Genomic DNA, 25,891 nt, shown 5'->3' on the forward strand with positions numbered 1-25,891 from the left:
CCATTTGAACATGAGGGAAGCAGGTGGCTCAGGAGGCTGGAGTCTTGGAACCCTGCTGGTCCCACATTGGTGGGGGGTGCGGAATTCGTCCTCCCCCACCGGACTGTCAGCCGGGTCACCACTGTGGGCTCAGGGGCCAGGTAGCCAGCATCTAAACCTGAGTTCACTGCTCACCAGCATGCAGTTGTGGGCAGGAGCTTCCCCTCCACACAGCAGGCTCTGTCTGCAAAGTGAGGGTCATCCATAGAAGTGCGTCTCCAAAATGGTTGAAGAGCTGACCCTGGTGGATGAAATCACCCAGCCGCTAGGGCCAGCAGTGTCCGGCCCTCAGTTAAAAGTACTAACATCCAGGCGGCCAGTTCTGTACCTGTGCCCTCACCGTCCAGCCCAGGGACAGGCAGAAAATAGGCACTTGGTGCCCTTTGTGTTTGTTGAATGAATGAGGACTTTGTCTCTGCCTCTAAACCCTTCAAGCAGAGTAGAAATTCTCTCTGCAAAGCCACCCTGCGTCTGCAGTCCCTGCCCCACCAGCAGGTGCAGGGCCCCGGGAGCAACAGCCTCCCCCACTCCCTGTGTCCCCAGGACACACCCGGGTTCTTGAGTTCAGGGTCAGCACCTGGAGCCAGAGAGCAGGTCAGGTGCAGGCGGGGATACCTGCTGTGGAAGGGCACCTAAGGGGCTGGGTGGGCATCAGCAGCCTGGGGGACACTCTGAGTAACGGGTGGGTGGGCGGCTCAATGCCTTTACGATACTAGGGCTCCTGCAGTGTGCTGCGCTTTCCCAACTCCCCAAATCTCTCCTGTAGTTTTTCTCCAACTCTTCTAGACCTTTGGCACTGAGACCGTTTGCTGGTGAGTTTCCAAGAGTTGTGCGACAATGAGCAAACAAAGCAGGCAGCGAACTTTGAGTCAGGAGGGAGCTTTGTGTCCTTGGAGAACGGAACAATCCAGGAGAGGCTGGGCAGGGGAGACGAAGGCCTGGGAGGAGGCGAAAGGAAGGCCCGGCCTGCTGCGGGGCTGGGGGGGACGAGGGCAGAGGTGGACATAGCTTCCCTCACAGCGAAGGGGGCCGGTGCTCACCCCTCCACAGCACAGAGCCAGGCTCCCCACAAGAAGGGGACAGGGAAGGATGTTGCCAGGCCAAGAGGAGATTCAATCACCATCACAGCCAGAATGACAAGTACCGTTTATTACAGTTACATGAATGGGCCCAGTCACTGGCCGAGTGCCATCCCATGGGCCCACAGAGATGAGCACAGTCACAACCCCTTCCCCGTCCCCGAGTCGTGTCCAGTCATACACTCCAGGCACAAAGTCCCCGTACGGAACACAAGGCACGGGTCCCCTTCGTCGGGCAGGGGCGTCTCTCCAAGTCTTGGACGGTCCCCTCTTGGAGAAGCCAACAGAGCAGCTGGAACATTGTCAAATTAAATAAGCAAGCACAGGAGTTCCCAGGAGCCAGGGCTGGGACGGGGGTGGGGTTGGGTGGGGGCTTGTCTCTGGTCCCAGCAAAGGTGTGAGAAAAGGAACATCCAAGGTGTCTGAGAGGCAGGCCTTGGCTCCAGGCCTCCGTGGGGCCCATGGCCTCCGATCAAGCTGGATTGGGGCTGACACAGCTTCGTCACCATTTAGGAGATGTTCTTTCGAACTTGGCAACACAGAAATTTACATCAGGCCTTGTACAACCTTGGCAGAACCTGCCAAGGTCCAGAAGAAGTTGAGAAAAAACAACAACACAAAAAAACCAAACAAACAAGAGGTGCTCTGGCCTCCGAATCCCTCCCCATGGGAAAGACAAAGCACAGAGCTTTTAGCCAAGTTTCCCAATATTGTTGGCATTTAGAGAAAAGGCTGGTCAAACATACAACCAGCGCAGAAAGAAGTGAAGGCAGTAGAGTTCACATGACTACTTTATATTAAAGTTTATTACATTTGGAAAATCTACTGTACAGGGAAAAACCCATTGGATTAAATAGAGTTTTGCCAAAAGCAAAAGACTATTACTCTTTGGAATATTCCTGATTCCGGCCCACAGTCAGGCTACAGGAGCTAATCAAAAGTGAGCCTGGTCCATCCGTGGGGCAGCTCAGTGCCAGGTGTACCCAAGACGTCTCTTGTCACTTTACAGGAGAAAGTGTCCCCAAGAAATGGCATCAAAGGAAAGGCTTGTTCTACAGGAGATTCTCTGGGCCCAGCGCCATCTCTCCCACCCTAGAGTCGTCTCTCCTTGATCTTCCCCAGCCTGAGACATCAGGATTCAATTTTACAGGGGCCTCCCCAGTATCGTAGTCGCCCAGGCCATGGCCCCGGCCCCAAGTTCATGGACACAGGCAGGACTGCTCCAAGAGGTGACCACCCATGGGAGCCGGGATGGGCCAGCCCACCAATGAGGCCACCCGACAGACATTCCATACCCTGTTGCACACGTGAGCGATAAACTCAGACAAGACACAAACTAACCTAGACATTGGCTCCTGGATTTGGTTCTCCTAGTCAAAAAAAAAAGAAAAAAGAAAAAGTCTTCTTAAAAACCCTGATGCTGTCTCCTGACTGTAGATTAGGGAAGAAAGATGGGGAATAACCAAATCGACTTACTTAACTTACCTCAGAAGTAACAAAGCCTACTGGGCTATGAACAAAGAAACTAGAGGAAAAACATGTGCAAAAACAAGTTGACATCTAAGTTAGACCTCCCCACGAAACAAAGTGAATTCTGACGGAGCCCTGACCTCCTGGCCCTGCTACTCGGCAGGACACGCCCCCAGGCCTGCTGGTGTCTACCAGTAAGTGCTACAGACGTGTCCACCCTCAGCCACAGCATCTTCGTCCAAAGCAGCAGGGTCCCCTTCTCTCCAGAGCTGGGCCTGCTTCAGCTTGGAGAAATTGAGTCAGCGTGGCAGGATGCCAGGTGCTGTCTGCAGTGGAAAAGTCAGTCGTTCGCGAGAAAGCCCTTGTGCCCAAGTCTCCAGGCAGAAGTCAGAGAGAGAAGCAGAGGTGAGGTCCCCTCCCCGGCGGGCCCAGAACTCCGTGGACAAGGGGAGACGCCAGCGGGGCTGGGCGCTCCAGGGAGGTGGCATGGTGGCAGGGATGCAGGTCTGCAGTTCTTCACAGAAGAGGCGAGTGGGGGGCGTCTAGCAAGTGGCAGGGAGAGGGGAGAGGTGTCCCCCCACATCAGGCGTAGAACTCCTCCTGCTTAGTGGGCTTCTGGTAGGCCCCGCCGTTGGCTTGTTTTGGCTCCTCCAAGGAGTAGCTGCCCTCGTCCTTCTTCTTCATCCGGTACAGCATGAAACCCACCAAGCACACGGCAAAGATGAGCCCCACGAGGCCTCCAGCAATGACCCCTGGATGGGCAGGGAGGAGGACAGAGGCCGGCTCGGCTCAGCTGCTCCTGGGGGCTGAGTGGCAGCCCTGCCAGTGATAAAGACAGCATTCCCCTCCCCCAACCTCCATCACCCACCCACTGGAGAGAAAACTCACCTCCCAGGACTTCCTTCCGATCCAGGAGGCCCTGTGAGGCCCCCGTAGCCCCCGTGGCCTCAGGATCCTCCGGGGCTCCATTCCGTGAGCCAGGTTCCACTGCGGCCCCGGCCGCATTCTCCCCAGACAAGTCGAAGGTGAAGTCCTAGGAGAGGGCAGGGAAAGGACCAGGTGGATGGCCACAGACGAAGCTGCACCCAGGTTCATTTCCAGCTTCCCTGGTCACCCCTGCCACCAGCTCTAGACGTGCACACCCGAACCCAGACCTCCCTGGACCCGGAGGTCAGGTCCCTCTGGCCACATCACACTGGACCCTACCGGACTGTGGCCGAGGCACCATGTCCAGTGATGCAAAGCACATTTTATATGAAAATAAATAGGCTCATTTCAGCATAGTGTGTACACTGCCATGATGCTCTAAGATGAAAAGCAAGACCTGGGAGAGCTTTCCCTCTTGTCCCAGGAGCATATGTTGGGGAAGCCCTCTTGAAGGGCCTTGAAGGGCCCTCTAGCTCTGGTCTACTTAGTCTGTCCCACCGCAGGCTCAGCCCTGTGGGCAGGCGGGGGATGGGACCTTGGGATCTTGTCTTCACGGTGAGGATTACATGCTCATAGAGTACAAGGGGTCGGGTGTGCCAGGGGACCAGGCCAGCACCCTGCACCCAGTGCACTGTGCCCCACAAGGCACTAGGGCCACCCAATGTCCCAGGAAACGCAGAGGATGACAGCGGGCCTGACACCTACCTGCTCCCCAGAGCCCTCTCCCACTGGGATCTGGGTGGAGGGGTCCTCCTCAGCCGCCTTCTCAGTGGCAGGAGGACCTCCCTCCTCCACGTGGGGCCTGTGCGGCTCCATACGGCCCCGGCCTGTGGGAGCCGAGGTCTCGTGGTCGGGCTGCACGTCCCTGTGCGGATGGGAGGTGGCGGGTCCTGGGGCCATGGTGGCTCTGGCTGTGGACACGCTGTGAGTGGTCGGGTGCAGTGTGGTCTCACTGGGTGGGTGGGTGGCCTCCTTCTGGGCGGTGAGGCCAGGCTCCACCTCTGCCAGGAGCACTGCCCTGCCCCCCTCAGGCTGCTCTCCGGTTGGCAGGATGGTGGTGGAGGCGGCGATGGCATCTGGGCTGGTGGGCTCTGGAGCCGTGGCTGTGGTCATCACGGGCCCCAGGTCCTTCCAGGTGGAGGGCGTGTGTGATGAGGTGATATCTGGCAAAGCACCTGCAGGGCCAGAAGCAGAGCTTGTGGCATCAGGGAGCCCCCGAACATCAAGACCAGCCAAGCTCAGACCCCGGCTCTGACTCCCAGGCCAGCACAGCAAGGTTTTCTTCCCATGAGAAGCCGTGGGGCAGAGCTGTGTGTGCATGCTAAGTCGCTTCAGTTCTGTCTGACTCTGTGCCATCCTATGGACCAGCTAGGGCTAGGAAAGCTGCCCTTTTCTGCTGCATCTGGAAGGGGGTTTCCTGCCACTGCTGAAGCCTGCTCCCTGGGCGGAGGGGTGGGACACGTCCTCAGGGCCCTGAACACCTTATCCCCAGCACACACCCACTTGGCCCTCCCTGCTCCACTCACTCTCCCTCCAGAAACGCCCAGGTTCCCAAGAACAGAGGCCTGTGTCTTACCTCCCAGCTCCAAGGCCCCCTTGCCTAGGCCACTTTCCCCAAGGATGACTGTAGCCTCCCCTTCTGAGGTCTAGTTCAAGAGCACCTCCTCTGGGAGGTCTCCCTGACCACCTCCAGTTCAAGGATTTTACTGCCTCAGGGAAATGGGAAAAGAGGGAAGATAAAGGAACATTTGTGGACGATCTGTACTCCCACCAGATCTGTGTAGCCTCACGGCTCCCAACAACCTTATAAAGTCAAGATGTTATTCCCATTGTTCAGATGAAAAAATAGAGGTTTGGAGAAGTTAAAAAAAAAAAATCCTTTCAAAGGTTCCCCAGCGAGTTAAAAAGGAGAACATGAGCCCAAGTCTGTCTGCGGCAGGCAGCCCCCCTGGGAATCTACACCCTGCCCTCCCAAGCCACACGTGTTTTCTCCTTGCAGCATGGACCCAGTTCTCATTCCTGGCATAACCTTTCAGGCCCAGCCTGATCACCACCCTCAGCCCACGGCCTGCTGACATCCTAGAGGGGGCTCTCACGTCCACTCACCTGCGCCCGAGCCAGAGAAGTTGTCACTGTCGTCCCCAGAGCCATCCTGATCTTCGGGGGGCATGTTTACGGCCACACTGTGCTGGAAAAAGATCAGGGAAGGATAAGAGTGGAGTGTTCACTGGGGCCTGCTAGTCCAGGGTCCCCATCCTAGGCAGCTGAATGCTGCACCCAAACACACACCCCACACACAGCACAGAAAGAAGCCCTCAGCTCTAGAGGGCAGTCCTCTGGTTCCCCCACACACCCCCTAATGCTATGATGACACAGCCCTGGGCAGGTACTGGGGGTGCAGAAACCCGCAAACTGGGGGCAAGGCCCTTGCCTCAAGAAGCTCGGTCTACCGAGGGAGCCCCAGAACTCAGAGGAGCAGACAGATGACACCATTACTGGAAACCCAGCGGTGGCCTCTGTGGGACCACAGCCCACCCTACCCTGAGAATCAGGTCCTAGAGGCCGCTGGCCAGGGGGCTTCAGGGTTCAAGAGTGGGGCTTTCAAGGGGCCCCTGGAAACAACATTACAACCCCCTGGCTCCAAGGAGGCCATCCCCAGGCATGCTGAGCATCAAGCTGCAGACCCCGAGGGCGCCACGGGGGCAGGGGTGGGGGCAGCGAGGATGGGCATGGAGTAAGTCATCTGTGCTGAGACAGGGCCTGCCCACGCAGGACAGCCCCCAGGCCTGGCCATGATGCTTGGTCACACACTCAGCCCATTTTCTCATTCACAGGAGAAACTGGGTCCCTCCCTCTTGGGGAAGGAAGGACAGAGCATCCATCAAGCTGAGGACAGATGAGGCTGATCTAGAAGGGGCCCTGGGCTAAGGAGGCAAATGGGCCGTGGGCCTGGGGTGGGTCCTGTGTGCAAACAGCCACCCCAGGGAAGCTGCCTGCCTGGGGCTGAGCCCAACAGGCTGCAGGCGCCAAAGTGAACACTCAGACCCAGGCCCTGAGGCAAGGGGCCGCTCCAGCAAGACCAGGGAGTGGGGCCAGGTGAGGACATTGAACTGGCCAGGGCAGAAACCCAGTCGGGGGCGGGGGGGGGGACCACGCCCACCCCTAACTCTGGCTCCAGGAGAACAGGTGAGGAAGGGAGGACCCAGCAGCCAGGTGGCAAGAAGAGTAGCCTTAAGTATCCTGTGCAGCAATAAGACTTTGACCCAAATGACCCTGTGCAGCAGTCCCAATAAATGAGCGGCCAGAACAAAAACTAAATGAAGAAGTGGGACAGTGTAGTTCAGAGCACATGGGCTTTTGCAAACCCCCTGACCTCTGCCCCTTACTAGCTGAATGGCCCTGAGGACACAGTAAACCTCTTACAGCCTCAGTCTTCCCATTTGTAAAACGGGAACAGTAGTAATATCAAAACCCCACATGTGCATGCTAAGTTGCTTCATTTGTGTCCGACTCTTTGTGACCTTATGGACTGTAGCCCACCAGGCTCCTCTGTGCATGGGATTCTCCAGGCAAGAATACTGGAGTGGGTTGCCATGCCCTTCTCCAGAGGATCTTCCCAACCCAGGGATCAAACACACATCTCCTGCGGTTCCTGCACTGCATGTGGATTCTTTACCACTGAGCCACTGGGGAAGCCTATCTACATGCCAGGATTGTTGCAAAAGTTCAATAAGGTTATACACAAAATAGAACCTAACAGAGCCTGGTTCACAGTGGTGAACCCACCACCCAAGCATCCCACCAACAGTGTCTCTAACTTGCTCCCCGCTCTAACTTGGGGAGCAAGAGCCACTCGGCATGGGAAAGAGGATTCTGGGGCCTGTCCAGGAAGAGGAGGGCTGGAGGTGGGTAGGGTTTTAGGAGAAGATGGGGCAGAAGGGAGCCAGTACGTAGGCAGGTCTGTGCAAACTTGTCAGAGGGCAGGCCCCGCCCAAGGCTGGGCTCCAGGGAACTGGCCTCCTCAGCCCAAGAGGCCTCGCCAGGTCCTAGCCACAGGCCACGGGGCCGCCCTCTTGAGTGGGGCAGAGCAGGAAGGGACAGACAAGACCTTTGGCCTCCTGAGGCAGAGCTAGACCAGGTGGAAGCTCCGTCCAAGGGCCTAGGTCCGAGGGAAGCTTCAGACACGTGTAGAAACTACGAGGCTAGAAATACCACTGAGCTTCCTTTGAAAGTACAAAACCCACACTGTACTTCAGCCCCCCAAGAAGAAGATTTTGGCCACTCTGTCTGAGCTGCCACGGCCCATTCACAATACATAGATTCTACCTGCACCCTGGGCCACGTCCTGTGTGTATTGTCCCCTGGGGTGCTTCAAACACCTGCCCTGCCTCCATGGAGCTTTAAAGCTGCCCTGGGCTCCTGGAAGGCTACCCCGCTTCAGTAACAAAGAACCCTGCCCCTCAGGCAGGTGCAGAGTGGGTATCCCCATCCTGACATGCTGCTGCCCCAGGCCCCCAGCAGATGCTCCCGACAGGACAGCTTGAGGGGGACAAGCATTCAGGGGACCCCATCCACCCACACTCACTCACTGAGACCCCCCACCTTCACCCAACACCCTTGAAGATCTGGAGGAGACCCTAGGTGGTGACGCTCCATTTCCCACCCTTGGAGAGAAAGCTGGAGCTGGAGCTGGGGGCCAGGGCTGCAGCCACACCAGCCTGGACCACACGACATGAAGCAGAAGGCAGCATCCCCGGGGCCAGGCCCTTTTTCACGGACGGGGCCTCTGAAGCCCACAGAGAGCACAGTGCACTGAGAGAGACCCCGTCCACCTTGGAGGCGCGGGCAAAACCAAGGAGGCCCCGCCTCTCACCTACACAGAGGCCCCGACAGGTTAGCAGTTTCCCAAGAGAAGGGTTTCTCTCAGGACGAGATAAGACTTTGGATTGGCCCAGTCCCTAAAAACAATTTGTTTCCTCATCTTGGCTGGGCTTATCCCACTGCGATCTTGTTTACACAACAAGCTCTTAAGCAAACACTTTCTCCCCTGAAACTGGCTCCCAGGCCTCAGGGCAGCCTCTTGCCCTTTTGGGCTGGGTCTCCACTGAGGGGATGGGCCTCAGTGACCTCCCAGACCTCCAGCATGAGCCTCCCTGTGACAGCTGCAGCTCCCTGGGGAGGAAATCAGCAGAAACTGCTGAGGTTGATCTTGCCTCACCAGGTGCCGGCTGACACCGGAGGTTGGGAGACTTCTGGTTTCACTCAGCGGCCAGGCCATGCTATGGGCCTGTGGTCAGCTGCCTCCAGGGCCCAAAATAGGGCTCTCCTGGGCATGGCCTCTTGACGCTGCCCTGAGACCACTTGGCCAAAACGCAGGTATGCCAGGGGCAGGTCGGCCCAGTTTGGAACCTCAAGCAGCCTGGGAAGACAAAAGGGAGCCAGCCAGACCTCTAATGAAGCCTTTATAGCCTCTGTAAGGCCCAGAAAACCAGTTTTTCACACAACAAATCAAAAGCCCTATGAGTAGGTCTAGACGGTCACATAGTCTGCTCAAAGGCAGACTTAGTCTGCTGAATCTGGTCCTTCCCACCACCAGCACAGACCCTGAAAGCCCAGGGCCTGAAAGGCCAAAGCCAGGTGTGGCGGGGCGTCTGGGGCAGATAGATACACAGGGGCTAGGGCACAGGAAGCCTGAAGGGAATAGCCAGCCCACCTCGTCTCGGCCATGCTGGTCTTCAGGCCACACCGAGGCTGTGAGAGGAGCACCCACCTCCCCCGCCCCCCGAGAGAGGACTTGGGGTTAGGGCTCTGGGAGAGCAGGACAGGGAGTATGAAAGGAGAACCTGGTCTCTTGACACTGGAAGTATTTTCCATCCCTTTCCTCCTGTTAGCCTTTGATTTGAGGCAGGCAGGGCTGAGATTTGGCCTCTCCTGAGATAAGGTGGGCTCTTGCCCATGGCCACCAGGCAGTGAAGTGTCTGCACACTCACAGGCAGGGCTTGTACCCCTCGTCTGCCATCTCTCTCCCTCTGCCCTGCCCCAGAGGACCACATTCCCTGATAGCTCAGCTGTTTTAAGGGAAACTTGCCTAAGTCTCTTCCCTGGTGGCTTAGATAAAGAATCTGCCTGTAATGCGGGAGACCTCTGGGTTCGATCCCTGGGTTGGGAAGATCCGTTGGAGAAAGGAATAGCAACCCACTCCAGTATTCTTGCCTGGAGCATTCCATGGACAGAGGGGCCTGGCCAGCTATAGTCCATGGGGTCGCCAAGAGTTGGACATGACTGAGTGACTTTCACTTCACTTGCCCAAGTTTCTACAATGTTCTGCAGGCCCCAGGAGTCCTGGGATGCGCACGTGTTCCTCACCAAGTAAGGGTTCCCAACCCCTGCCCAGCAGCTGAGACCCAGGTGCTGGTCCAGCTTCAGAGGTGCAGAGGGGACGGCATGGCCAAGCAAGGGTCAGGATCATCAGGAGTGGAGGGTCTTCATCACCAGGCTGCCTGCCATTCCCAAGAGCAAGTCAGGAGTCTGGCAGGCAGGCAGCCCCCAGGCAGAAGACTGGCAGAGAAGCTTCGAGAAGGCAGCCTCAAGGGGAATTCCCTTCTGGTCCAGTGGTTGGGACTCCGTGCTTCCGTTATAGGAGGCACTGGTTCCCTCAAGCCCACTCCTGCCATCTCTCACCCGCAACTGGCCATAGGAGGGCCTGGAGCTGTGTGACAGCATTCCTCCAAGACACCTTGCTGCTAAGTCGCTTCAGTCGTGTCCGACTCTGTGCGACCCCATAGACGGCAGCCCACCAGGCTTCCCTGTCCCTGGGATTCTCCAGGCAAGAACACTGGAGTGGGTTGCCATTTCCTTCTCCAATGCATGAAAGTGAAAAGTGAAAGTGAAATCGCTCAGTCGTGTCCGACTCTGTGCGACCCCATGGACTGCAGCCTACCAGGCTCCTCCGTCCATGGGATTTTCCAGGCAAGAGTATTGGAGTGGGGTGCCATTGCCAAGACACCTTAGGCATGTACATAAAAGTTCCTTGGGACAATCATACATCGGGATACCAAGTGGGCATCTCAGATATTCAGGTGAGGGGCTTCTACTTCCAGGCTGACCACAGAGGTTGCCCATTCTGGCCCCTGACCCTTGCCACCCCATCAACCCATAGCCACCAGGTCCAAAGATTATGGTTTCCAACCCACACCCTGAATCACTAACATGTCACCCACTACTTGATTTGAGTGATGGATAAACACAAATCCTTTAAAAGCTGAGGTCACACGAGAAAAGTACAATATTATGCAAGGTCACAGATTTTGACAGTGAAGAGGGTCTTCAACTTCAAAACTCAGGGGACCACCATCCAGGGGTTTGGGGGAGAAGAGAGGGTAAGAAACAGTATGATCTGGACCCTGGTGAGCCTCCAGGGTGCAGCCCCCACTCCAGGAGGCTTCTGGAAGGGGCAGTCGCCCAGGCTGGGGCACAGAGGGTCATCGTGCTGAGGGCACTAGGGGAGGATAGTGAAGCCCACAGCCAGACACCAGAGAGGTCAGCTCTTAGTTCTAAGTCACAACTTCAGCAGCACTGTGGCCTCACTGGTATGGCAGACTGCAGCCAAGTGGGAAAGGGGGGTTTAGGTGTCTGTTGGTTGGAATGCTCTGTGTGGTGACAGAGCTTTGGCCACCGTGGTGGGAGCTCAGTCCCAGAGCCCACAGGACCAAGTACTGCCCCTTGTCACAGGGCCCAGGTCACGGACTTCCCCAAGCAGCCAGCCTCGGTGCCAGCTCCGGGGCTGAGGACAGGGGGTGGGAGGCCCAACTGGTTCCATAAGCCCAGGTTGAGGGGAGAAGAGAGGGTAAGAACGTACTTTTCTTACATTTCATGAGAATGAACGTACATTTCATGAGAAAATGTACTTTTCTCATGAGGCGGCCCTACAATCACGCTGGGATAAACACTCCTCATCCCATCCCATCAAAATCCCACACACAGCAGGCATTCTCGAGAGGCTTAAATGAGTTTCATGGTTTTTTTTTAATCTTTTTTTTTTTACCAGTTTCTTGGTCAGATCTATGGATCTAAGAGTGGGGAAAAAAAGCTTATTTTTCCAACCCCACACAATTCTTGGGGGCTGAATTGTGTAAGCTACAGAATCCCAGCTGTCATCCCTGACCTGTGCAGCAGGATGCCAAAGTGGCCAGAGGGGAGATTCACACCATCACCTGCATTCAGGCTGGGGGCTCTCTTCTTTAACGTCCCTAAGAACTACCAGGAGACTGCTGGAGAGGAAGTCTACTGAGCTCCATCCCTAAGGTGGATTTGGGGGTTGGGGGCAAAGGCCTAGGACTCTGCATGTTACAAGCTCCAGCTGCTGTAAGCGGTCTGCAGACTGCATGTGGAGAGCAATAGTCTGGACAGGAAAAGGTCTCACTGGGAGTGGGCTGGAGGAGATAAGACCCCCCACTCAGGGCCAGGGTTCAAAGAAGAGGTACCAAGTAGCCCTCAAAACACGCCCTAGGGGCCAAGTGATCTGAGAAAGCTCTAGAACGTTCTCCCTACACCTCTGATATACCCATTCTCTGTAGTCAGTACACCATGGTGCCTGCTTGGTCTGCAGAAGCTTCACCACAGAGTTGAGAGGATGCCTTCAATCCCAGGAGTGCAAGAAGCAGGAAACAAAGACAAGCCAGACTCTTCTGTCCTGAAGCTGGGCTGGGGCTCCGTCCTGCCTGCCTGGGGCTGAGCAGGGCCCCCTCGGCTCTCCAGGCAGCTCTCATCTGGTCAGCTGGCCAGATGCAGGCTGAAACCAGCAGTGCAGTTGGTGACTCTGCTTTCCCTCATCAGAGGGATCATTTGCACCCCTTCGGTTAGCCCAGGCTCACACAACCTATGCACAGACCACGCAGGCCAAATCCAGAGCATCTTGAATCAAGGCTCTCAGAGAAACGACCACAGCGAAGGATGTCAGAAGGGAAAGAGCCCTGATAAGGGAGCCACCCCAGGCTGAGATTCCTTTGCTGGGTGACCTGGGCCTCTGCCGTCTCTCTGGACCTCATTCCCATCCGGATAACAGAAGGGGTTCAGAGCTTGAAGAACCCTAAACCTTCTTAGGGTCCTGACAGGCTAGGCTGGGATCTGCAGCCCCAATTCATCGTGAGTGAGGCCAGAGTGGGGGCAGGGGGTGATAAGCTGGCCACAGCCAGCCACGTAGGGGTGGGTTAGAGGGGCAGGCCTGCAGACGAGGGCTCCCCCTGCCCGGGATGTCACAGTGGTGGATAAATCACTTCCTCTCTGAAGGCTTCTTCCCTAAATTGGAAGCTGTGCTGCAGGGGACATGTGCTTAGGCATCGAAGGGATTCAGATCTCCCAGCTTTGGCCTCAAGACCTTGAAACCTTCCCCCCCGCCTCTCCACTTCCAGGAGGGAGGGGCCCCGTCGGTGCCTCGGGACAGCATCAGCATTTCCAGCCTGACAGGCACCACGATTTATCAACTCACCAGGAACCAAGTCAAGCTGGGACCTGCCGAGGGGTGATGGGTACGGCCCAAAACAGGAGGGGCCCCCGGAACAGACAGGCGGGGAAGAGGGTGCTTCTGCTGCTCTCACCCTGAGATCGTGCTTCTGTCAGGGCACCAACAGAGCCCCGAGGAGGAGTGCCTTACAGGGGGACCTCCGGGGCACGCACCCCTTACCACCCCCCGACCCCAACAACCCCACCTCAGCCATTCCCACCCTGCCACTAGGAGACAGACCTCAGTCCTCTGGGGGATTCCAGGGCAGGGCTGGGGTGCAGGATACCGCCCGTACTTGGCTTAAAGACCCCCTCTGCAGTAGCACGTCCTGCAGGGCACTGCGTGTCAGGACTTTCAGAAGGGGGACCCAAGGTCAGGTCAGAGGGCCCTCCTCCTTGGAGTACCTGGGGCCAGCGATGTGTTGAGGGAGGGAGGGTTTCCTGGCAGCCAGAGCCAGCCCCGATGCCCAAGCCAGGTCAGAGCTGTCACCAGCAACCCCCGTAGCCACCCTTCCAGAGGGCTGGCGCCCGTCTTGCTGCCGCGTGCCGAGACTCGTCTTAGAACAGGCCCCGCTGACGGCTGGGTGTGGGGCCATGGAGCTGGGAGACCAGTTCCTCGGCTTTCCTCCACCTGCCAGAACCTGGGCCAGGCAGGGTAGGATTCCACTCAGGCATTGAGCAAGGCCAGCCTGGCCCAGCCCGCATCCATGCCTGCTGCTGCCCCAGGATCCAGACAAGGGGGTGGGCAGGGGAAAGGGACCAGACCCAGAGCTGGAAAAGCTGGGCTCTTCTTCCAACTCACTGGGTGACCTTGAAGAGACACCTTGCCTCAGGCAGCCCCTCTGCAGAGCAGGGGCTTGGCTGAAAGGCAGCAAGAGGGCTCCGAGACCCAGGTCTGTGGCCAAGGAGTCAAGGCCCACCCTGGAGGGGCAGCCAACCCCCAAGAGGGACTCAGCAGTGAGGGGCACTTGATCAGAGCGATTCAGGGTCACCCCTCTCCACTGTCCCAGAGGGTGATGGCCTAGACAGGAGGCTGGAGATGTCCCAAACCAAAGTGACTCTGGGCATGGCAACTGTCAACCCACAGGGACAGAGGGAGCAGTCCAGACTCCCACAGGCTCTTCCCTCCTCGGCTCAGGCTGTCTCAATGAGACAGCTAAGGGCAGAAAGCTCATGGCAGGATCCCCGGGTCGTGCCTGCCGCCCTCCACCCCCACCCCATGAAGGCCCCTCACACTGCTCTCTGGCTGATTAATCCCCAAACTGAGCCTGGCCTGGGGACCTGACACCTCTGGCATGGGCTTCAAGAGCCATCCTCCGCCTGCTCCAGCTAAATAAAGTGTCCTCAGGTTTCAAGGAGGCAGAAACTTGCAGCTTTTGACACACCTGCAGCCAGACAGGGCTCCAGCTGTGGGGATGAGGTGGGGGAGGGGGTGACGGGGGAGCACTTTATCCCCCAGATCTCCCCAGTGTGCAGTTGACCATCCCATTTAAGATGCAAATGCCTCTAGGAGGGCTGAAGGGCGCTAGAGACTCACAGGAGAGCAGAAATCAGCTCTAGAGGGAAGGACAGTCTGGCACTAGGGCACTGGGGATGGGCAGGCACTTTGGAAGATGTGAAGGGATTGCAGAAAGGAGGCTGAAAGATGCCAAGAGCACATTTTTTAACCTGTGTCAGAATGCTGTTGCCAGCCAACCCCACACCCAAGAAAGGAGGATGAAATTCCCTTTGCTCCTGCTTAAGTCACAGGTGTACATGGCTTCTCCTCCCACGTCCAGAAGGAGAATGGGCCAGTCTGGGAACCTGTCTCCGGGATCAAGTAGGAGGCAGACCAAGTAGGCACTAAGGCTACTCGAAGCCCAGAGACACAGGAAGGTCAGAGTGTCCTTGAAGGATGTCCTACGGCAGAGTGGAGCCAGTACTTTCTGACCTGAATGATGGAAAGAATTTTCAGTGAAAGCCAGGTGCCAATAGGTTGGGCCCTTTCCCCAGACTACTGGTAGGACCCTCCCCTAACCAACAGCAAAGCACCCTGAGCCCCTTCACTGTCAGCCTGCCCTCCTCCAGAGGCTCTTGATGGCTGGAAGGTGTGCACAACTTCAAATGCCCGGTGCTGAATTCCCAGGCCCTGGCAGCCTCTGCACAAGGTAAGTGCTAAGCTGGTTAAAAGGAGGACTGTGGGACTTCCTTCGTGGTCCAGTGGTTAAGACTCCATGCTTCTGATGCAGAGGGCACAGGTTTGATCCCTGGTTGGGGGAACTAAGATTCCACATGCTTGGAAGCACAGCCAAAAAATTTTTTAAAAAATTATTTTTTAAATAAAAGTTTTAAAGGAGGACAGTGGACTGTAGCCCCAGTCTGAGGAGCTCAGAGAAACCCCAGAAAGTCAAAACACCTGCTCAGGGCTCAAAACAGTTATGGGGCAGAAGGAAGAACCCAAGGATCTGACCTGGGTTTTGGGGGTCACTTGAAAAATAGAAAGATCTGACCTGGGCCTTGGGGCAGAGGTGGGGAGTTGGGGGGGGGCAGGGACAGTAATCACAGCTAATACGTCTTGAGTACTATGTGTCAGGTACTAGTCTAAGCACTTTACCTCAGGATGACCTTAGATTCTAGTCCATACCCATCTTACAGATGAGGAAACTAAGGCAAAGGGGTCAAGTCATCTGTCCCAAGGCATACAGCCACTAAAGGGCTTAGAAAGAGGATCTGGGGCCAGGCAGTCTTGCTTAGGACTTCCCTGGTGGCTCAGATGGTGAAGAATCTGCCTGCAAGGCAGGAGACCCAGGTTCAATCCCTGGGTCAGGAAGATTCCCCTGGAGAAGGAAATGGCAACCCACTCCAGTATTCTTGCCTGGGAAATCCCCATGGACAGAGAAGCCTGATGGGCCACAGTCCATGGGAAATCCCCATGGACAGAGGAGCCTGGTGGGCTCTCTGCTGTCGCAAAGAGTCAGGACACAACTGAGCAACAAATACACACAGCCTTGTTCCAGCAGACATGCAGTTAACCACCTCGTCACAGGCAAGATCGAGGGCTCTCTGACTCTCAGGAAGAAAACAGCCATCATTTCCACTGGAAGCAGCACAAGAGGAAGGAAAGAAGACCCTGGCGTGGGGCCTTCCCAGTCCACCCTGCAGCCCAGCCCTGCTCCCAGTCCAAGGCACCACACAGTCCACAGTTCTGCCCACAGGCTACAGTGCCCCACAGCCACAGAGCCCTGCTCAACTGCCCTGAGACCCCACCTGGGTACCTGGGGTCCAGGTTTACCAGACCTCCTGCCACTGCCTGCCAACCCAGCCCACACCTTCCCGGGGCAGGAGCCGGCCCCTGGCAGAGGCTCAGGCAGAAGTGAGCAAAGTCTGGCCTGCCAAGCAAGGCTCATATTTCTGAGAAGGGGCAGAAGCCATGTTTGCAGGCCCTGCTTCGTCAGCACTGGGGTAAGACCAGCCGGTCACTCATGCTGAGTCCGATCCCACACCTGGGCCAGCTCAGACTGCACCCCTGGGGTGCAGGGTCAGTGCCATGGAAGCTCTCTCCAGGGGACTCCCTAAGCAGTGTCAGTCCCAAAGCTCTCCCAGACTTGCTCCTCGGAGGCCAGATGAGGAAGACGCTCCAATCCCACCATATATGGTATTTCACAGGATCTTTCCTGAAGCCCTCCAAAGCAGGACTTGAAAAATCCCGGTTTTATGCAGGAGGAAACTGAGGCTTCAGGGCAGGTGAAGAATCATGAACAAGATGCTACGGGGAAGAGGCGGTGAGCCTGGTGACGGTCGGAGCTGGCCACACTCTGAGGCCTGTGCTCTTTCGGCCTCCACACAACACCTCTCTCTGCTCCGACAGCTGGGAGAGAATAACTGAGGCAGACCAGCCAGCCAGTTCTGGGTCCCACCTTGCCTTCCCAGCTCGAAGGCTTCAGGACCCCAGATAGGGCCCCAGACCTACCTCAAAGGTAGGCAGACTCAGATATTCAGGCTCAGCTGCTGCAACTGCACTGCTAGGAGAGCTGGCCCAGGGCATCCACTGGATACCCAGCCCCTAGACAAGGCTCTGAAAGGATGATCCTGTTCCTCTGGGGCGGGAGGGTTGTGCAAGGGAGAGGGGTGAAGTTGGGGGTTCCCCACTTCTCACACAATTCACAGAACCCAGGGGGGCCTCAGCTACTGCTTCAGGCTCACCATGAAGACCTCAGGGCCGGCTTCCTGGCCTGAGCCTTCCCAGAATTTCACAACAACCAGGCCTGCTGCTCCAGGGACACTCTGAACCTACCCTTACCCCCTCAGACCCCTGTACCCTGCTCCCCAGGGCCTGGGGGTGGTGGGCGGGAGAGGAGGCAGGGGCAAAATCTGGGGGTCTCTGCTCAGCCTCTATGGGCCCATTCTCCTGGCCTGGCTCACAGCGCAGTGAGCCCCAGTCAGCCAGGAGGTCAGGTTGCCCAGGCCCTACCCACCCTCTCCTGGGAGGAGGGCGCCTACCACAGACAGCAGTGTCCCCCAGTGCTTTTCTCTGGGAGAAGCTGGAGCAACGTCAGCCTCCACCACAGTCTCAGAGGCTCCCAACACACCCTGCGAGGCCAAACCTGACCACTGTCCATCCAGACACTTCCTGGAGATGGGACTCTGAGGCCCTGGCTCGTGCCGTAGGCAGCAGGGGTGCTGAGAAGCTGCTGGAAATTAAAGGCAACACAAACTCTGTGCCCCTGCCACGGGACTGCCACAGTCAAGTCCCCAACCAGGTCAGACGCAGCCAGGGCATCAGACATGGTGTGGAAACCGCAGGGGAAGGCCTCATGTCCTCCTGAGGCCCCCTGGGGCCCAGCACATACCAGGAGTTGGGGTGGCCAAGCCACCTGGGCCCTTCAGAAGTTCCCTCCCACCTCCCCATATCCCACCCACCCTGGACCAGGCCCCAGAACCCCATCTCCTAAGCCTGCTGTGAGAAGGTGGGGCAGATGGCACCCAGCGAGGGCCAGCATGGCCACAGGAAGTGCCAGGTAGCCAGGCAAGACTGTGACTCCAACGTCCCATGGTGCGACAAGTCTTTGAACACCTCTGGAGATGAATGGAGCCCAAGAGTTGTCCCAGAGCAGGACTGGCAGCCTCCCCAAGTCCTGCTGCCTTCACTGGGGACCCACTGCCCTAATGTGGAAAGCGCCCCCGCCTCACAGCCTGCGTTCCTGATTGGAGGGGCTCCGGGATGAATCCCTTTCTCAGGGTGAATGGCCTTTGGCTGTCACTGTCCCTGTGGTCTGTCTGTACAGACCGACTGACCGTCCGGTCTGGTCTCATTAATGGCTCTCCTCTCTCAATACGCGCCCTTGGACCAGGCATGGACCTTTCTCTACCCGCTCAAGGCTGTGCGCACAGCAGGCACCCAGGCTCCGGGCTTCAGGTCTGGTCAAGCCAGGGAGGCTTCACAACCCCCATGCTTGAGGCAGAGTTCTCCTGAGGTAGCAGGAGCAGGCCCCACCCAGACGCCCACCAGTCCCGCGACACAGTCACCAGATGTCGCCAACACCCGGATTCGTTGCCGAGCCTCCGCCCACCCACCCTCCGAGCCCCCTCCCATTCCACATGTGGGCTCACTGAGGCCAAGAGAGGCCTGCGCAGTGTCACTCAGCGGTGCAGAGGGTCAGGGCGGGAAGCCAGGCCCCCGAGCCCTAGCCGGCCTCGCGCACAGTGGGCTCGCGGACAAGGCTGGTTGGATGAGTCTCTGGGGAGGACTCGTGGGCCTGGCACAGTGACTCAGCTGATGAGTGGAGTGATAAGCATGCCCGCCTTCCCCACTGCCCCAACCTGCCCAACACGGCTTCCGCTCCTGCCGATGAGAGGACTGGGGGGCAGGTGGCCAGGGGCCTGGGTGTGTGCAGGGAACACCACCCAGCCCCCACCCGCAGCCCGCCTTTGCCCAGGGGCCTCCGTCCACCTCCAGTTCCCATACTGAGCCCTAAGTCCATCTCCTCCAAGCAGCCTGCCCTGATTTCCGCCCCACAGATGACCCCTCAGTCAGCTCGTGCTCCTTCAAGTCCCTGGAGGAATAAAGTGGGCTTGAGCCTCTGCTAGGTTCCCCACAGTGGCACCTTCACCCTTCCCGAGACAAGGACTGTCTGCAACCACATGGCTGTCAGAGCTGAGGCAGGGAAGCGGAGGGCCCTTGAGTGCCTGGGGGAACTGAGGTGCAGATGGGCAGTGACCTGCCTGATCACACAGGAGAGGGTTAAACTGAGACCAGGAGGGACCTGGTGTCCTGGCCACCCTTGTCTGTAGGAATAACTTCCACGGACTTCTAAAGCTGCAGTTAAAAGGGAAAAGACTGTTGAAGGGAGGGAAAAAACGGTTTCCTGCTTTTTGAGGAGGAAGTTGCAGACAGGTGGTGAGCAGGTTTCCCCAAATCTCAGACTGCAGCCTAACCTACAGGCAAGCTCAATGGGGAAATCAAGTCAAGACGGGCCAGGCAAGGCCCAGCCGTAGCTGCAACCCATGCAGTGGACCCACCACTTCACACGTGCATGAGCATGCACATGTGCGCGTGCGCGCGCACACACACACACACATACACACACACACACACACACACACACACACACACACACGGTCTCTCGTGGGGCTGCAAGCCTCAGGTGAGTCACTGGGAAGAGAGAGGAGTTTTTCCCAGGGCTGAAGGCCAAGGAGGGAGCAGCCTCTCCATATAATTAGGCAGAACCACAGAGCCATAGACACAGGAGAGAGACCCTCAAGGCTTCTCTCTCCTGACCTGACGACCCCACTAGACCTGTCTTGGCTCCCCAAACCAGCACAGTACGACAGACAAAAGGACTCTTTTCAGAGGAAGCTTAGACCGCCCTGCCCCGGGTGCTCCCTCTGGGTACCAAGTCCTGGGGAGCTTACCAGGTGTCCCTGTCTTGGATCGGGGCATGGAGGGGACTTTCCAGTGCTGACACCCCACCCAAGGTCAGCATCCTGAGGACAGGAAGAGGTGGTAAGATCTCACAAAGCCCCTCTGGGGGGCAGTGGACAGGGCTCTCATGTCTACCTGGAGCCGGAAGTTGCATAGTTGCTAAAGTGACCCCGAGCACAGGGTCGTGGCTCCTTGTGCAGGGGGATGCCCACATGCTTGCCGCCCCTTGGCGCTGCCAGGGCACTCATGGCAGCTCAGAGAGAGGTTCCAGAACGTATCCTCCCATTGAAAGCCCAACCTCTGCTGGAACAGCTGAGAGGGAAATGACACCGTGCTGAAACTGTTCCAGGGTACAGGATCCTGGCGCCAAAAGCCCTCTTTCCACAGACTCCGTTAATCCCATTCCTTCTCTCCAGACACATTTACGCAGGCCCTCAAGGAGTGGCTTTCAACCCAAGCCTCTAAAATTCGTTGTTGAAAAGAAGGAGGAAATCAGGAAATCATTTGTTCTGTTAAAAATCCCAGGATTCTGGGACTAGAAATCATTTAATGACCAACTCCTCATGCGGCTGTTTTCACAGCAGGACTGAAAAGGCCAGGAGGTGAGCCCAACACAGGAGGCAGGAGTCCTGGGTTCTGGTCGCCCCATGGGAGCCACGGTGCCCACTTTCCAGATTTATAAAGGATCTACTAATCCCACAAACGTCTCCCCAGTGCCCAAGATGAAAGTCAGCGCAGGCTGGCTGCTACCCTGGGGGCAAGCACAAGGGAAAGCCTGGTAGGTTTCAGCCAGCCTCCTATGCTAGGTTCACCAGGGAGACTTGCCAGTCCTTCCATTTCTTCACGCCATACATGTGTGCACAGGCATGCGTACAGATCCTGGTTCTTCCACACTGGCCCCTTGTAGGGGCTCACCTCTGCAGGCCTCATCCACAAAATGGGGACAGTGACATACATGGTAAAGGTTTGGGTTAAATATGAAATTAGGATGCAGGAAAAGCATATAGCACTCAATAGTAGGCACTCAAAGATGGCCCTAGGGACTTCTCTGGTGCTCCAGTGGTTGGGACTCTACGCTTCTGCGATGAGCACAGGTTCAATCCCTGGTTGGGAAACTAAGATTCTACATGGCTTTAGGCAAAAAAAAAAAAGAAGATGACCCTAATTCTATCAACAGCCAACTTTCCTCTGGCATTTTCATTACCAAACACTTTCACACCTTCATTATGAAATGAATACGCAAATGAGAGAATAAGCTTACACAGGACATCAAGACTCAACAGTGAAGTGACTCATCTGAGATTACACGGTAACTTAGTGGCAAAGCAGAGACCCAATCCCAAAGCTCTACCTTACCCAAAGTTGTTTCTGGCCTGTCAAACAGTATGCATGCACTGTCACCCAAATAAAACATGGTGAGAAAAGGGAGACAGGACCCAAGCTAAGAATGAGGGCCCTTGCCAACCAGGATTTAGAGTGCGCTAGTCTCACAAGGTCCAGGCTACCTGTGACTGGCAAGTCACTTACAGCTTCAGCCAAATAGAAGAACCGAGAACATGGGGTCATCGTCAGGTGCTTGTTTCAGAGGTCACTGACATCTGAGTCCCGCAGGAACCTCCCTTGACAGCCTCTTGGTTATTCTAGGAGTATCAGAACAATGCAGAAGTCCCAGCTGGGCCTCTGAAGGCACAAAATCCATGTATCACAGCTCATGAGTGTTACAGGTGAGACCCTCACTCAGCACTGAGAACTCTTATCTTAGAAATAATTCTAACAAATCCAACAAATTCCTTAGTACTGCTGGAGAAAAGTGCCAATTAGAACTGAACTGAAAAGCTGCCGGCTACACTTTAGGTCCACAAATGTCACTTTTGGCTGCTATCAGACAGGGATGGGAGAGGATAAAGAGCAAACCAGAATTCCAAATGTACCAACGTGAGGGCACCAGGCCCAGGGGCAAAGTGCTCTTCAGAGCTCAATAAACCCAGGAGATGAATGCCGTAACCTAACATGGTGACAGCTTTGAGGCCCCTGGCACCCAGAGATCAAACTATGCTTGGTACTGTTTTGTTAATAAAGGAAGAGAAGTATTTCAGAGAGTCCTGCCCAAAGTAAGAATATTTTTGAGGGTAATGTGGATTCTCAGCTTACTGAGAAAACCTGGATATGAAGGATACCTCATTTTCAAGGGAGTTCAGAATTCAAGATTCTGCTGCCATAAAAAAAGATTCCTCCATAAAAACGCCTCCAAAATTCAAGCTTTTCATTAATTCTTTCCAGGCTCCTCTCCCTTCTCATCCCTCTCCCCACCAATCTGGGTTAATGAGATTTTACTGGAACCCACCATGAGCCACAGGTAGAGACTTAAACCAGCCCCACCCTCCCTGTGGAGCTGAAGCCAGGAGTGACATCACCTCTAGGAGGCTTGGAGCCCAGGCAGAAGCAGTCAGCGCCTCCCTCTGTCTCCCCCCTGTCCCCACCCACTCCTCCAGGCCGAAGGGAAATGTCTCTACTAGCCCCCATAATTAAGGCAAAAAGGGATTTTATGCCTTTCAAGAAAAGGAAGAGAGTAAGAGAGGGAAACAGCAAATAACTTTTCAGAACAAGCAATTTTTCTTGCATGGCAGAAACAAAAGACCACGGGGATCTCACACAGGCAAAACCACACACAGAAACCTTTTTAGACAAACCTGTTCTCGTCTCTTGGGAGTGGTTTTGAGCAACCTCCTGCCCCAGCAGCCTTCCCTTGTCCAAAGTCAGGCGCCCAGGGTCACACCCCATCTCCCTGGTCCCCAGGGGGTTCTGACCTGCTTCCCACTGGGACCAAAGTGAACCCTGGGAAATGTCAGACCTCTGCAACTGGTGGACACCTTCTCCTATCCTGGCAAATCCCACTGCCATATTTATTTCAGGAAGAGGGCAGAAGATTCATGCCCCCACTCTGAACCAAACACGGACAGCCACTATAAAAGGGAGAGAACAGGGCTGGGAAAGAGAAAACAGACTAAACTTTGTAAATAGGGGGAGGGGAGAACCAAACCCTAAATTCTGAGCCAGAGTCTGACCCCAAAGATTAGTGCTTTCAGGCTCAGCTCAATCACCCCCTCCAGGAAGCCCTCCCACCACCACAGCTCTAATGAGTCTCCCTCCCTCCCACCCATCTTTCCCCCTCCAAACTCAACTGCCTCTGGCTCTGCTCTGCCTTTCCACAACGGTTCAGTTTCTAGCGGAGAAAAAGAGAAAGAGAGAAGAAAAAAAAAAAAAAAAAGCAGCTGTCTGCTCCTTCCTAGGACACAGGAAAACTCTGGGAAAGTGGTCCTCTGTTGCTAAGTCGCTTCAGTCGTGTCCGACTCCGTGCGACCCCATAAACAGCAGCCCACCAGGCTCCCCCATCCCTGGGATTCTCCAGGCAAGACCAATGGAGTGCGTTGCCATTTCCTTCTCCAGTGCATGAAAGTGAAAAGTGAAAGTGAAGTTGCTCAGTCGTGTCCGACCCTCAGTGACCCCATGGACTGCAGCTTACCAGGCTCCTCTGTCCATGGGATTTTCCAGTCAAGAGTACTGGAGTGGGGTGCCATTGGTCCTCAGAGGATCTCTAATCCCATCTGCCTCCCAGTGTTAAAGGGCACTCTGGGATCCCCGCTCAAAAGTATGAATGCCAGCTTCACCTAGGCTAGCAAAGAAACCGCTGCTACCACTCCTGACTCTGGCTGGAAATAGGTGGAGTACTGCTGAGGTCCCGTCTTCAGCCTGGAGAGAGTGTGGAGCAGCCAGGCAAGGCGAGGTGGGCCAGGGACGTGAGCCAAATACCTCTACCCTCTTCTCCAGAGTATTAGCTGTGGGTTCAAGGTGCAGTCTGAATCCCTAAGAAGCCACGGCACTTAAGGAGTGAAGGAGAAGAAGCCAGATGCCAACTTCTTGGGCCTAAGAGCCAGGAGTGCTCTGGACACTTCGCTCAGAAATCTTATCTGTCCCCATGGCTCCCTGAGAGGCACATGCTCCAACTCATCAGCGATCCAAGAGGCATTAGGGACCTGTTCCTCGACTCCAAAATGTTTCCAAGCAAAGCAAAAAGGCACTTCACAGATCTACCTGAAAATACACCTCACCTGAGCCAGACCCTGAGAAAAATACACCAAGGTTCTCAAGAGCTGGGAGCTACCATTATTATGGAGGGACACGCTTATGCAGGGTTTTGGCGTTGCCCAGAGACTTGTCCAGTAATACATTATAAGGAGAGGATCGGAGTACCCGCGCCCCGGGAGCCGCTCCTTGCCCTCCCACGTGCCTCCTTTTGCCAGAGCTAGGGAAGTCGAGCCGTCCAGATGTGGTGGCCAGAGACCGCCACTTCCGGAACGGCAAAAACCCCTCGGTCCGCGCCTCCCCTCACCATCCCCTCCAGGGATGGCCGACACGGCCTGCGAGGAGGACCCCAGGACTCCAGCAACGGGTGTGGGGGATGGGGTGTAGACGCAAGCACCCCGCGGCCAGCGCTGACACCTGGCGGCAACCCAGGTCCCAGCCCTCTTTCGGGCCGGCGCTGAGGGGCGGTTCCCAGGAAAGGGTTACAGGGGCCGAGAACAAAGCGCCCCCTTTGGGGAAGGCGGGCCAGCGGACGGCGGCTGGGGAGACAGACCACTTTCTGGGGAGCCTCAGGATGCTCTTTGTCGGCTAGGTCCCTCTCAGAGAGGGGACCCACCCCTCGCCAAAGGTGGATGCTGGAGTCCTACCCAAAGGCCTCCCCTCCAACTCCGGGCTCCACATTTGTCCCCCTTTTCCTCCAGATCCGCTGGGCGGGCCAAGGGACCCGCCTTCCCTCCGCGCGGCCCCAGCACAAAGCCAGGTCGGGGGAGGGGAAAAGCCATTCCAGGGTCCACTAGCGTGGAAGCCGCCCAGGCGCCCTGGCGGTGCCCAGCGCCGGCTCGCGCCCCTCCGCGGGCAGCACAACTTCAGCAGCCCAGAAGTTGGGTTCTTGCGGGTCTCTAGAATGCCGGGGCCAACTTCCCGGAATCTCCCGCTACCAGCTCGGCCCGGCTTCTCTCCGGCGGCCAACGGATAGCCGAGGACCCCACCTCCACCCGCCCGCCGTCGTTCGCCGCGCAACCTTGGCTGGGGCTCCGGAGCCAACACGCCCGCTTGCTCCCGCACCGAGTCCGCGGCGCCCAAACTTGCCTCCGCCGAGGGGTCAGGAGCCGGAGCTCGGCGGGTCTGGTTTGAATTAGGGTCCGCGGGCGGGGTGCAGTTGCAGCGATCACCGCATCCTCCCGGGTCACCGGCGGGGGGCCCGGCCGCCGCGGTGCCCTGGGAGACCGGTTGGGAGCCGGCGACCCCCGGCGCCTTCGCCCGTGGAGCCGTTCCTATATAAGTGCGGAGCTCCCACGCAGGTTCCGCTCCGCAGGGCTCCCCAGGCCCCCGCCCGGAGAGGCGAAACCCTCACGGCGCCCCTCTATGGCAAGAGGCAATTGGAGAAAGAGTCCTGATTTCGGGACTCCGGGTCCCGGGGCCCGCCGGGCTAGCGCGGGAAGAAGGGAAGTCCCCGCTTCCCCTCCCCCTCCACGTGTGCAACAGCCGGCATCGGCGGGTCTGCCAGCCCCGGCTTCCCGCCGCCTAGCAGCCCGGCCCCGGGCCGCACTCACCAGGAGGGCCGGCTGCAGGCGCAGCGCCAGCGCGCAGAGCCACAGCCAGAGCGCCGCGCGCCTCATGCTGCCCGGACCGGCGGCTGGAGTAGAGCGGCGAGCTGCGCGGATCAGGGCTGCGCCGCGCTGCGCGGACTGCGCGGGGCTCCGGTTCGGCGCCGCCGGTTGCGCTGCGCGCAGCTCCCTCGAGCAATGCCCAGCGCGCGGCAGTCCTAGGCGAGGTCTACGGATCCGCCGGCCGCTCTCAGCTCCCCTTACGGCTGGATTCCTCTCGGCTCAGCTCTGCTCCCGCCTGCACCTCTCCCGCCGAGCTCCGCCTTATAATAAACCCGCAGGGC

General features: G+C 57.1%; 1 protein-coding gene across 2 annotated transcripts; it reads right to left on the reverse strand.

The window, feature by feature from the left end:
* Positions 1 to 1,173: 1,173 nt before the first annotated feature.
* On the reverse strand, positions 1,174 to 25,878 carry SDC1 (syndecan 1). Of its 2 annotated transcripts, none has more exons than XM_086325647.1 (5): positions 25,554 to 25,878; positions 5,622 to 5,703; positions 4,221 to 4,690; positions 3,477 to 3,621; positions 1,174 to 3,340 (listed from the first exon to the last, which is right to left on the reverse strand). In XM_086325647.1, the coding sequence occupies exons 1-5, from the start codon at positions 25,617 to 25,619 to the stop codon at positions 3,171 to 3,173; spliced, it is 933 nt and encodes a 310-aa protein (XP_086181773.1). In that variant the 5' UTR covers positions 25,620 to 25,878; the 3' UTR covers positions 1,174 to 3,170. The 2 variants fall into 2 exon arrangements, with proteins under 2 accessions (XP_086181773.1, XP_086181774.1); XM_086325648.1 differs by lacking the exon at positions 25,554 to 25,878 and adding an exon at positions 23,441 to 23,669.
* Positions 25,879 to 25,891: the final 13 nt, after the last annotated feature.

The sequence above is a fragment of the Bos grunniens genome, chromosome 11 (genome assembly GCF_055505025.1).
Source record: "Bos grunniens cultivar Pamir isolate PY7600 chromosome 11, Bosgru_T2T1.0, whole genome shotgun sequence".
In the NCBI taxonomy this organism is placed as follows: domain Eukaryota; kingdom Metazoa; phylum Chordata; class Mammalia; order Artiodactyla; family Bovidae; genus Bos; species Bos grunniens.